Consider the following 11,361-nt stretch of genomic DNA (forward strand, 5'->3'; position numbering starts at 1 on the left):
CCGCCGGCCGCTGGCGACGAAGGTAATGGTGGCCATAGACGAGAGCGATAACAGCTTCTACGCTCTCCAGTGGGTCATCGACCATTTCTCCAGCTTGGTGGTGCCTCAACCGCCACCGGAGGCGGAGGAGGAGTCGCCGGCGGCGGCGACGGATGGAGGGATGCTGACGGTGGTTCATGTTCAGCAGCCGTTCCAGCAGTTTGCTTTTCCGGCGGGGCCCGGTGGCGCGACCGGTCTTGAATTTCTTATATCTGATATTATATATGTTTCTTAATTATTTATTGTTTTTCCCTTTTTTTCATATAAAATTTCTTGAGTTGGCTAAATTCTAATAACCCATTGGAAATTTGGAATCAGATTAAACACGGACATCCGATTAGGTTTTTTCTTGTTTAGTTCATGTTTATGCATGCATGCATGCAGTCTGTTGAGCTAGCTTAACATGCGTGTAGGTGTCTGTGTACATGTGCGTGCAAGTATACATACACACACACATATATATATATATATGCATCGGAACCAAGAACTCCATGGATATTGTCACTTAATGGGCGAGAAAACGCAGATAATGCACTCTCGTGTAACATAAAAACATGGAATTGATCTGTCTTTGAATGGCCATGCAGCAGCAGTCTACATGACGTCATCGATGATGGAGGCTGTGAGAAAAGCCCAACGAGAGACCGCCACTGCACTTTTTGCTCGCGCCCTCCAAATTTGCCGGAAGAATAAGGTGCTTTGCCTTTTTCTTTTTCTTTTTTTGGTTGAAAATTAAAATTTTCATAACTAAGTACACACACAACTGAAAACCCTATACCAAATGTGAGTTGTAAAACCAACCGACTCTGGTCCGGTCCGATCCGAATCATCAAGATCCTGGAGTAGGATCTCGAAAGCAAATCTTTTTGTAGGGTTTGAACCGGTGACCTCTCGGTCTCAACTATTTTTTTTCAAGTAAAAAGTGTATGACCTTAGTTCGGTTTGACAATCCGAGCTTTAAACCGCCAAAAAATACCCGAATTTGTCAATTTTCACAAAATAAAACATGAATTTTGTTTGTTTGTCAACTAAAACCTTAACTTGATTATTGAGTTATAAATAAACATAAACTTTATAACAATTGTCATTTTTAAATCCATCATGATTGACGTGGCATACCGATATCGGTATATATAGATGATGATGTGTCAAATATGATCAAACTATTAACTTGGTATATAGAATATCGGTATGTCATATCATCATTCACGTTAATTTAAATTGACAACGATTATTAAGTTTGGATTAATTTGATGTGAACAAATTTTAGGTTTTTTTAAAAAATTTTGACAAGTTTAGATATTTTTCATAAAAAATAATGAAATATTAAGATAGCATTTTTTTTATAAAAAAATATGGCTCTACCTCATGGCCGGTAGAAAAAAATCTTTGATTTGGCTCGTGTAAAATTGACTTCCAAGCCTTGACTCAAAGGCACATACACGGTTGGTTGAGCTGTCAACAAAGTGATGATGATTCTGTCTTTGTAGGTAAATGTGGAAACTCTTCTGATGGAGGGCGACCCGAAAGACGTGATATGCCAAGCGGTCGAGGAAATGCGCGTTCAGCTTCTGGTCATGGGTAGTCGTGGCCTCGGCAAGATCAAAAGGCGAGTCGAGTCCCCGGAAATCGAAATCACGGGAAAAAAAACACATCTATCTATCAATATCTCTAACGATATTTTTGTATCGTTGAATCGCTATCGCTGTCGAGAAATCTTACCGTTCTATCTTTCGCGTTTCGGCAGAGCGTTTCTCGGGAGCGTCAGCGACTACTGTGCTCACCACGCCAAGTGCGCGATTCTCATCGTGAAGCCGCCCAGGGACATGGCTAAGTAAGCAGAGTATAGTTTACTGATGTAAAAAAAATGCAAATATTGTGTATTTGCGACTGTAAGAATAAATTATGGGCCATAAAAAGTGAATAATATAAACATATATGGATAAAACTAAGTGAATGCACTGATTATTTTCTCTTTTCTTCACCGTTTGTCAAAGATAATCTGTTGATCAATCGAATATATAATTTTATTTCCGTCTAATAACAGCCGAAACAGAAAACAATCGTTAAAGGATGGTAATGTTAAATCGGGGATAAAAGGGGTATTTAATACATGGGTGATAAATGAAAGGGCTAAAATGCAAAAACAAAAAATTAAATTCAAGGAGAACGCGTAGACGGCTTTGGATTTACAAGATGGAGAGATCCGTGTCTCCCTCGATGGAAATCTCGTCAATTTTCTAGTAAATCGGATTTACAAGAGCCATTGTGCGTCGACGGCTTTGGATGTTCTTAACCAACCGATGATACGATATTCCGATGATCAAACAACCACTTGATGTATCAACACCAAAGCCATCGACGCGGTAGAAATCGAATCAAACAACCAATCTGGATGTTCTTAACCCATTTTTCCATGGGAAAAATCAACAATGTGAGCCGATCAAGTATCTGATGTAAGATCTAAGTTGTTTGATGATCCTCGTAGGCTGAGATACGCTGAATTCATTCCCTTACCGAGAACCGGAGTTGTAGAAGCCGTTTGACCTCCGACCGGCGAGATTATACGGAAGAGGTGTCTTGCTGTGGTTTCCGGGCGAGCTGTTCTGTCCTAAGAACAGGAGACTATGAAAAAGCCTTGGCTGTCCTAAGAAAACATCTGAAACGAAAATTCGGCACTTATTCAAGAATCAGAAACTAAGAAATCTACGGTTTAGTCATAGATAAAAGTCATATTTGGATCTAAATACAATATATATATATATATATATATATATATCAAATTCTAGTTGTAATTCCATATATTTATAGAGTCAAAACATCACCACTCTACAGATTGGTTTGGTTCGGTTCGGTCCACCTCAGATACTTATGAATTCGCTAATTTTGAACCCGTCTCGTTTGTAAACAACCTTAAAAGACCTTAAACCAAACCGCTACTCCTTTTTCACCGGATCATTCAATCGGTAGGAGCGACGGGCGGTGTGGGCATCACAGACCTGTTATCGCCTCAAACTTCCTTTTCCTATACGAAAAAAGTCCCTCTAAGAAGCTGCATGAACGACATAAATTCCTAAAGGACTAGAAACAAAACTGCAAAACAATACCCATTTTCAGTTTATTTCAAAGATTAGGGTTATAACAAGTTTAAAATCTCCAAGCAAACTCGGTAATAAGCCCTAAGAGGGATGAACCATGCAAGCTCACTTCCCTTGCTCTGAAACACTCTTTTTCTTGCTTTCTATCTCCACACCCTCCAGTGGGTTCAGAACAAACTTCAAGCCTCACTGCTCTCCTCGGATTCACCGAACAGATTAGGATTCGGCTTCGGGTTTTCTTCTCTTATGTATTGCAATAACCTCTGATACACATCGGGAGAAGCAAAGCCTTTTCGTTCAAGCAAACTGACAAACTCCTCTGCTTCCTCAATGTTTCCTTCCTCCTTCAAGAATTTCAGACAAGATTCCAAAACATCATTGTTTAGTGTCATCCTGGAGACATCGACCACAGTTGCTGCCTTCATAGTTTTCTTCACCGCTTCCACGGCTTCTTGAGATTTACCCACCTGAAGATAACCGTTAGCCATGTAGTACCATGTCCATACATTGAGCTTTACGCCTCTCGAGATCATCTCCTCTATGATGGCTTCTGCCTTCTCCATAAAACCTTTCCTGCTGTGGTATCCAATCAAATAATTTGGAACTCGGATGTCCGAGCTAAACTTTTCGGACTTCCACTCCTCAAGAACCTTTTCAGCACCTTCAATGTCATCAAATCTCAACAGAGAGGGTATAATGGAAACATAACCACTTTTTAACACCCTCTCGTTCTTTTTGTAGACTCCCCAAATCCTCATAACATCGTCCTTATACCCAGCTTTTGCGTAGAGTGTTATCAGGAATTCATAAAATCGAGATTTCTTTTCGTCCCTGGTTATGAATTTCTCAGCATTTCTCAAAGACATCACAGCCTTGTCCGCAAGCCCAGCTTTCATGTACCCTTCTGCAGCAGTTACGTAAACAAACCAGTGTATTCCATAATCATCATCAGATTCAGCTTTCTTCAAAACCTCATCGATTTTAGAAGTGTCAGATTTAGCCGCACAAGCATTTATAAGGACGCAATACGTGTAACTGTTGAACCTGATTTGATTTTCTTCCATCTCTTGAGTCAAGCTTTCCATCTTCTCATAGTTACATGTCTGCCGATAGAGGTCAAGTAGCGTATTATACATCAGTAGTTCTCTGGTCAACCCCAAATCCCTTACCATTTGCGCCACATTTTCTGCTTTTTCAACGCATTTTGCATTAGCATAGCAGTTAAGAAGAGCACCATAAACCTGGATCGTTCTTTGATGCGTTGGAATATAGTTGTAGTAGTTTTCTGCTGCTTCTACGCCATTAACTTTCGATATCAAATCCAGCCTGAGCGAGATATCTCGTGGATCAAGGGAAATATTCATCTTCTCGCTCATCCACATTGATATCTACAGAACAACAAAATGATGATTATTTCTACGGCCAGCAATTCCAAAGAATAACAACAAACATGACATACGATACAAGGGCCAAATCGTGATTTCGACGGAGAGAAATCAGCCAAAAGAAATGACGAGGGTCAACTGGCAACCGCACAGCCACTGAAAGAAAGCACCCCAAACATGAGAGCATGGACAATAGGGACATTTACTGAACTGAACTTAGTAGTCACTCAATTGTCTCGGCCAATTGTTACTAGATACAAGTGGAATAAAACAAAAAAAAAAAAATCAGCAAATCATGCACAAAGAGATAACCAAATCCGGCGGCACACAATTCACATCAGAAAGGTAAGACTTTTGCTTATGCTCTTCCGTAGTTTCTTCAATAATGCAATGGCAAATCATACCACTCCCAAATCCCCAATCGAACGCCATTTCCGAAGCAAAAAGAAATAACGAAAATCTGACACAGCACAATAATTTCCAAGCGAGAAATGCAGATGCAGATGCTTGGCAGAGAATCCCTAAAGACGGGCCACATGAGAAAGGAGATTGAGCGTACTTGAAGAGCTTGGGAGTGTCTTTTGAAAGATCTGAGTTCCTTGATGATCTTCGAAAGCCAGAATTTGCTCACTTGGTTACCTTCTCGAGCCCATTGGTCAAGAACCGGGACCAAAGAAGCTGCCGGATCTCCGATCGAATAGATTCTTCTGGACAGCAATCGCGCCGCTTCATCGTGCTGCGAGGATTTCCAGTTGGTAGTTTCTGTTGTTCTCGAATGGGAGAAGATGTTTCGGACGCCATGGAAGGCGTTAAACCCACCCAGAAAACCTCTGAAACGAGAAATCGCCATTGGAACCGAAATCAAAGTTTAGGGTTTAAGACGCGCCAGATCAGAGAGTCCCTGAGCCGAATTTTACCGAAGCCCAATTTCGCGTTTTCTTTGAATTTAATTTTTTTTGTTGTTTTCATTTTAGCCCCTGCACTTTTAATCGATGTATTAAATAACCCTTTTATTTCCGAACTACCATTAATACCCCCCTTTAACGATAGTATTGGACTGTTATTAGATGAAAATGAAATCACACATGCTTGATTGATTAATAGACTGTCTTTGACAAAACGTTAAACATATACAAATTTACAGAAACAATAGGAACAATGTCAATGAGACAAGAATTATGTTATAAAAGATCTACTTTGGATCAATGTAGTAAAGCATGTAATAAAGGTGCAAGTGAAGATAATGGTTATATAATTTCACAGTTTGCAAATATATATATATATACATATATATATATCTCCTGAAACAAACAACAAGGGGAGGAACAATACCCTTGTCTGCAAGCAAACTTGAAAATTCTACAAACAGGTGATCAATATCAAAATATTCTCAAATCTTGGAACTCTTCTCACAAGAGTAAAACCATCTCATTGCTCTTAAAAATTTACTAACCCTAGCAAATACAACCTCTGATCGGCTTTTCTAAGTCACTGCTCCTCAGGTTTTGGATTTTCTCCAGTCACATATTGCAAAAACCTCTGAGAAACAACTGGAGAAGCATTACCTTGTTGTTCAAGTAACTGAACAAATTCCTCTGCTTCCTTGATGTTTCCTTCCTCCTTCAAGAACTTCAAACAAGCTTCCAAGACATCGTTGTAGTGTGTCCACTCAGAGATATCAATGGAGGTTGCCTCCCTGAGAGATTTCTTCATCGCTTCCACAGCTTCTTGAGATCTACCCTCCTCAAGATAACAGCTCGCGAGGTATAACCATGTTTGTTCATTGGGCTTCACACCTTTTGAAATGATCTCTTCTATCACAGCTTTGGCCTTCTCTAGGAGATCCTTCTTGCAGTAATGTTTGATCAAAAGATTTGGAATTCGAATGTCCAAGGACAATCCTTTGACTTTCCACTCATCGAAAACCTGCTCGGCACTTTCTATGTCGTCAAGTCTCAACAAAGAGGATATAAAGCTGATATAACCTTTATTTAGTACCCTTTTTTTCTTATTGTAGATCTTCCAGACCCGCAGAACATCATCCCTCTTTCCAGCTTTTGCATACTGCGTCATCAGGAACTCATAAGCCAAATGATTTCTTCTGTCACCGGTTATGAATTCCTCAGCATATCTCAATGTTGTTACAGCCTTGTCCACAAGGCCAGCTTCAAGGTACCCATGTGCTGCATTGGAATAAACAGACCAGTGCTTTCCATAAACATCATCAGATTCAGCTTTCTTCAATACCTCATCGATTTTAGAAGTGTCAGATTTAGTCCGGTAGGCATTTAGAAGGATGCAATATGCATGAGAATTGAGTCGGATACGCTTTTCTTCCATCTCCTCAACCAAATTCTCCATCTTCCCATAGTTACCTGTCTGCTGGTAAAGGCCAAGTAAAACAGAATACACCAGAGATCCCCTGGCAAAACCCAAATCCCTCATCTTATCCATCAAACCTTCAGCCTTTTCAACACATTTTGCATTAGCATAGCAATTAAGAAGAGCACCATAAACCTCGAGGCTTCTTTGGTGCACCGGAACATTGTTAAAGTGGCTTTCTGCTTCTTCGATGCCGTGAATTTTTGACACCAAATCCAACCTGACTGAAATATCGCTTGAAGTGAGTTCGATGTACCTTTTCTCGCTCATCCACATTGATATCTGCGGAGAAAAACACAAGGGTTATTTTGCAAGACGAGCAATTCTAGAGAGTAAAAGTGAACACAACATAACATACAAGATTCTAGAATGAACCATATCCTGATTTCTACAAAGAAACAACATCCAAAAGAAATCAATAGGATTAGGACCATCAAAAAACACTTGGCGGCGAGCATTTGTCCAAAACCCAAAGGCATGGATATCAATTGGGTAAACAAAGATGAAAGTGGAGACATTTACTGAGCTTAACCCAGATGTATCTCAATTGTCTCGATCAAGTATGACTAGATAAATGGATGAAAATGGCAAAAAACTTGTCTATGATTCTTCGCGACTCGAAGAAAGCAGTGCCTGAGTAACCATGCCTGATTGCCTTCTCTCCAAGGGATAAAACGACCCAAACTTCACATGGTGGTGGATCCAAATTTATCGACAAAACAGCATCCAAACCTGTAGGCGCGTACAAGAAATTGAGCTGGCCCATTCATAATGCGATCACACTCAAATCTCCAACTGAACCCCATTTGGCCATTTCGAACCGAATAATGCAAATTCGGATGCTTTGAAGAGAAATCTAACCATGAACAAGACAAGGAAGCATAATGAACGTACTTGAAGAGCGTGAGAGTATCTTTTGAAGGATCTCAGATCCTTGATGATGTTCGTAAGCTGGGATTTGTTCACCTCGTTCCCTTCTTTGACCCATTGGTCGAGAACCGGGACCATAGAAGCCGTCGGATCTCCGATCGGCGAGATTCTCTCGAAGAGCAATCTTGTCGCTTCATCTCGCGGTTGTCTCCGGCCGCGAAACTCCGTCTTTAAAGAACAGGAGAAAATGTTTCGGACGCCATGGAAGTCGTCGACTTTACTGAGAAAGCCTCTGAAACGAGCGATCGCCATTGATGCAGCAAGCAGGGTTTTAGGGTTTAAGCGGGGGAAATCTTCAACATCATTAAGAAAAGCACCACAAGTGCCATTCAACATTCCCTTTAAATTTGATATTTTAACAGTTTAGCCCTCACATTCCTTATTGATGTTGTAATGACCCCTTTATTTCCAGATAGAAAACAGTACCCCCTCTTCTCTCTCTATGTCCCAAGTTCCCAACGCCATTCCATACGAAAGAAGATTCAACATTCCAATGTCCATTGGATCAAAATCCATCCACGTTCTTCGTAACTAACTGCATAGACGAACAAAGTCTTGGATCTTCTTCACTGTCTCAAAGACAGCCCATTTCTAAAGTTCTCAGCTTTTCTTTTTCATTTCTCCCTTTTCTCTGTTTGGATGCCGAGAAAATTTTCTGACTTCACCTTGGCACCGCGACTTCTGGATCAACCTCTTTGCTTTACGCTGCAGTTTTCGACTTTGACATGGAACTGCGATTCTACTGCCATACCCGCTCGAGTCGACTAGCCCAGATGCAAAGTTTCCGACTTTTTCCCTTCTCTCCCGGAAAATCCTCTTTTTTCTCGGAATGCTGCGACTTTTTTTTCTTGGTGAGATTGGGAGGAGAGGAGAAATAAAGGGCTTCCCCCATATCTCGCAAGAGGGGGACAGAAAACCCTAAATTGGATTTAAATTTTGAATTACGAAGACAGCAATAAAGAGAAGAATTTTTATTCAGAAGACAACCAAGAGAATGGAAATATTAAATTAGGGCATGATAGGATTTTAGCGCTTTTACAAATTAATCATTGCAGTGATATTTTATAACAGATTAGGCTTAACATTGGGCGAAGGCCAAAAAATAGGGGTAAAGACGGTAGTCTAAAAGTTTATCTACTTAGAAAAAGAGTGTTGATCAAATTAAGTTCTTAAAACATAGAACAAAAAACATCTTGAAACACCATCCCATGCTAGAGAAAACAAAAAAATAATGCAAAACAAAACACACTCTATGAAGAGATGCAAGTGCGGGGCAAAGGGTTCTTCAACGGTTGGCCTTGGCAACTCTCTCAATCTCATCCTTCTTCTTGATGGCATAGCTGCATCAGATCAAAGTGTAATGAAGTGGGCATTCAAAACATTAAGAGCTAGAAATTAACTTTCTTTGTTTACCTATTGGATGAGCCTTTAGCTGCGTTGATTAGCTCATCGGCAAGGCACTCTGCAATGGTTTTGATGTTTCTGAATGCAGCCTCACGTGCTCCGGTCGTGAGCAAGTAGATTGCCTGGTTGACTCGCCTTAGAGGAGAGATATCGACGGCTTGCCTCCTGACCACACCGGCAGATCCAATCCTGGTTGCATCCTCACGGGGCCCACTGGTTCACGGCACAGAACTCCATTAGAACAGTCTGGTGTAAGAACATATCAGATCGGGTAAGGCAGGTTTCAGTACCTGTTCACGATGGCATCGACGATAACTTGAATTGGGTTCAAGTCGGTCAGGAGGTGGATGATTTCCATGGCATGTTTGACAATCCTCACAGCCATCAATTTCTTACCGTTGTTCCTTCCATGCATCATAAGAGAGTTTGTCAACCTCTCCACAATTGGGCACTGAGCCTTCCTGAACCTTTTCACTGAGTATCTTCCAGCAGTGTGAGGAACATAGGTCGCATGTTTCGCCGGCTGAACTCCGATGTAGTCAACAAGACTGATGTCTGTGACCTATCAAGGTAACAGGATAAAAGGTCACAACACTCGGAAAAGGTCAATAACATGGAAGATGTCCTACATAGCTACGAAAACTTTCCAATATGGATAGAGAAAGGCCTGATTAGAATAAAATTAACAACACTAATAATATTGGTGCATCTACTGCCCGGAAACTAACAAAAACATAGATTGTCAGCTACTAAGTCATTCAGGTTACTGAAACTCAAAAGAAAAATCAGAACTTTTACAAACCGAACAAGTGAAAGGAAAACAAGCAATGTAACCAAATCAAATCTAAGAAAAATTCTAAGGAAACAAAGATGAAATTTGAGAGTACTTTGATTAATTGTAACATGTGGGCTAGGACAAAGAAGAAACTTCTGCCGATTGGAAATATACGGCTAACACATTCCAATACTACTGATACAATCAAATTACTACAAGAACCTAATGGCTCACTATAGAATCCATCACCATCTGGTTTATACTACTGGAAGAAAGATAAAAACCCATAGTCCAATCCATTTTTTTATGCGTAAAAACCGATGGAATTATCATATAAAAACACATATACGTATTCTAATGCCCATCATATGACAAGAGGAAAAAGATATAAATATAAGCAAAATTAAAAGAGAACCTCTCAGACAAAAATCAGTGACCAAAACCACAACTAGATCTGGCAAAGAATGGAAGAGAGCAGATCGAGACAGAACCAAACTCCTGAGTCACTCAACATAGCCACTAAATGCCACAAATTCAGAGGTAAATCGGTGAGAATTACCGAAACATCATCGAAGCTCCAACGGTTGAAGAGCTTGACCTCATTGGTCAGCGCCTGCTGCATCTCCGCATCCACTACTTCGGCGGCGGCCATGGCTGCACCGGCAACTGAACGTAAGCAAAGCTCGCGGAGACGGGGGGACGGAGGGAGAGAGAGAGAGAGACGGTGAAGCAGACGTACCTGAGACTGGCGAGGGAGAGGATGAAGGAAACCAGGGTAAAAGCTGCTACTACGGAGGTGTAAACGGAAGAAAAAACCCTAGAGGGCTCTTCTAATATATGCGCTAACGCTGCGTTAGGGTTTTGGATTTCTAGTAAATGGGCTCCATTGGGCTCTTTAGTTATTGGGCTTATTCGTTTTTGTTCCATTTCTCTTTTTTTTTCACGCCTCTTTAGTTTTTTTTCCCCTTTGTAATTTTTTTTGGGATATACCTTTTTCATAAATTTGTAATTATTTTAGAATATACCACGAGATGTTTAATTATGAATAGACACATTTAAATCTTGTAATTATATTATACTATCTAAATATTATCCGGTGAAAAAAAAAGAACTAGTCTCTCCAAAAATCAGGCAAAATATTATTTTCTACTTGAATGTTTATGATAATTTTCTATTAGACAAGAGTACTAATTGGTTTTATAATTCGGATATGCTTTAGTCACAATCATAATTTCGATACTATGACCAAAAATAATAAAATTTAATTATTCTCTAGATTATCTTATATATATATATATATACAGTCTACGTATAATCAAAATTTGTATTTTGGCACAGAAGTCATGCA

The 11,361-nt window shown here is 40.1% G+C and overlaps 4 protein-coding genes across 5 annotated transcripts in view; 1 reads left to right on the forward strand and 3 right to left on the reverse strand.

The window, feature by feature from the left end:
- Positions 1–2,023, forward strand: part of LOC104799271 (universal stress protein A-like protein) — a 2,481-nt gene extending 458 nt beyond the window's left edge. The window contains exons 2-5 of one of the 2 annotated variants that reach the window (XM_010521692.2): positions 23–233; positions 627–733; positions 1,530–1,648; positions 1,787–2,023. In XM_010521692.2, coding sequence (XP_010519994.1) covers positions 23–233; positions 627–733; positions 1,530–1,648; positions 1,787–1,877 — 528 coding nt within the window. In that variant the 3' untranslated portion in view covers positions 1,878–2,023. The remainder of the gene's footprint in view (positions 1–22; positions 234–626; positions 734–1,529; positions 1,649–1,786) is intronic. The other variant, XM_010521693.2, reaches the window with a different exon arrangement.
- Positions 2,024–3,125: 1,102 nt separating this feature from the next.
- LOC104799713 (pentatricopeptide repeat-containing protein At2g20710, mitochondrial-like) lies at positions 3,126–5,438 on the reverse strand. Its single transcript, XM_019200827.1, has 2 exons — positions 5,082–5,438; positions 3,126–4,525 (listed from the first exon to the last, which is right to left on the reverse strand). Exons 1-2 carry the CDS (start codon positions 5,370–5,372, stop codon positions 3,317–3,319), a joined length of 1,500 nt encoding a protein of 499 aa, XP_019056372.1. The 5' UTR covers positions 5,373–5,438; the 3' UTR covers positions 3,126–3,316.
- A 333-nt stretch (positions 5,439–5,771) lies between these two features.
- On the reverse strand, positions 5,772–8,731 carry LOC109116053 (pentatricopeptide repeat-containing protein At2g20710, mitochondrial-like). Its single transcript, XM_019200823.1, has 2 exons — positions 7,799–8,731; positions 5,772–7,186 (listed from the first exon to the last, which is right to left on the reverse strand). The coding sequence occupies exons 1-2, from the start codon at positions 8,168–8,170 to the stop codon at positions 6,011–6,013; spliced, it is 1,548 nt and encodes a 515-aa protein (XP_019056368.1). The 5' UTR covers positions 8,171–8,731; the 3' UTR covers positions 5,772–6,010.
- Positions 8,732–8,943: 212 nt separating this feature from the next.
- LOC104799272 (40S ribosomal protein S5-1-like) lies at positions 8,944–10,836 on the reverse strand. Its single transcript, XM_010521694.1, has 5 exons — positions 10,753–10,836; positions 10,573–10,667; positions 9,529–9,800; positions 9,248–9,451; positions 8,944–9,174 (listed from the first exon to the last, which is right to left on the reverse strand). The coding sequence occupies exons 2-5, from the start codon at positions 10,663–10,665 to the stop codon at positions 9,120–9,122; spliced, it is 624 nt and encodes a 207-aa protein (XP_010519996.1). The 5' UTR covers positions 10,666–10,667; positions 10,753–10,836; the 3' UTR covers positions 8,944–9,119.
- Between the last annotated feature and the right edge of the window lie 525 nt (positions 10,837–11,361).

Source organism: Tarenaya hassleriana, unplaced genomic scaffold, assembly GCF_000463585.1.
Source record: "Tarenaya hassleriana unplaced genomic scaffold, ASM46358v1 Cleome6, whole genome shotgun sequence".
Lineage (NCBI taxonomy): Eukaryota > Viridiplantae > Streptophyta > Magnoliopsida > Brassicales > Cleomaceae > Tarenaya > Tarenaya hassleriana.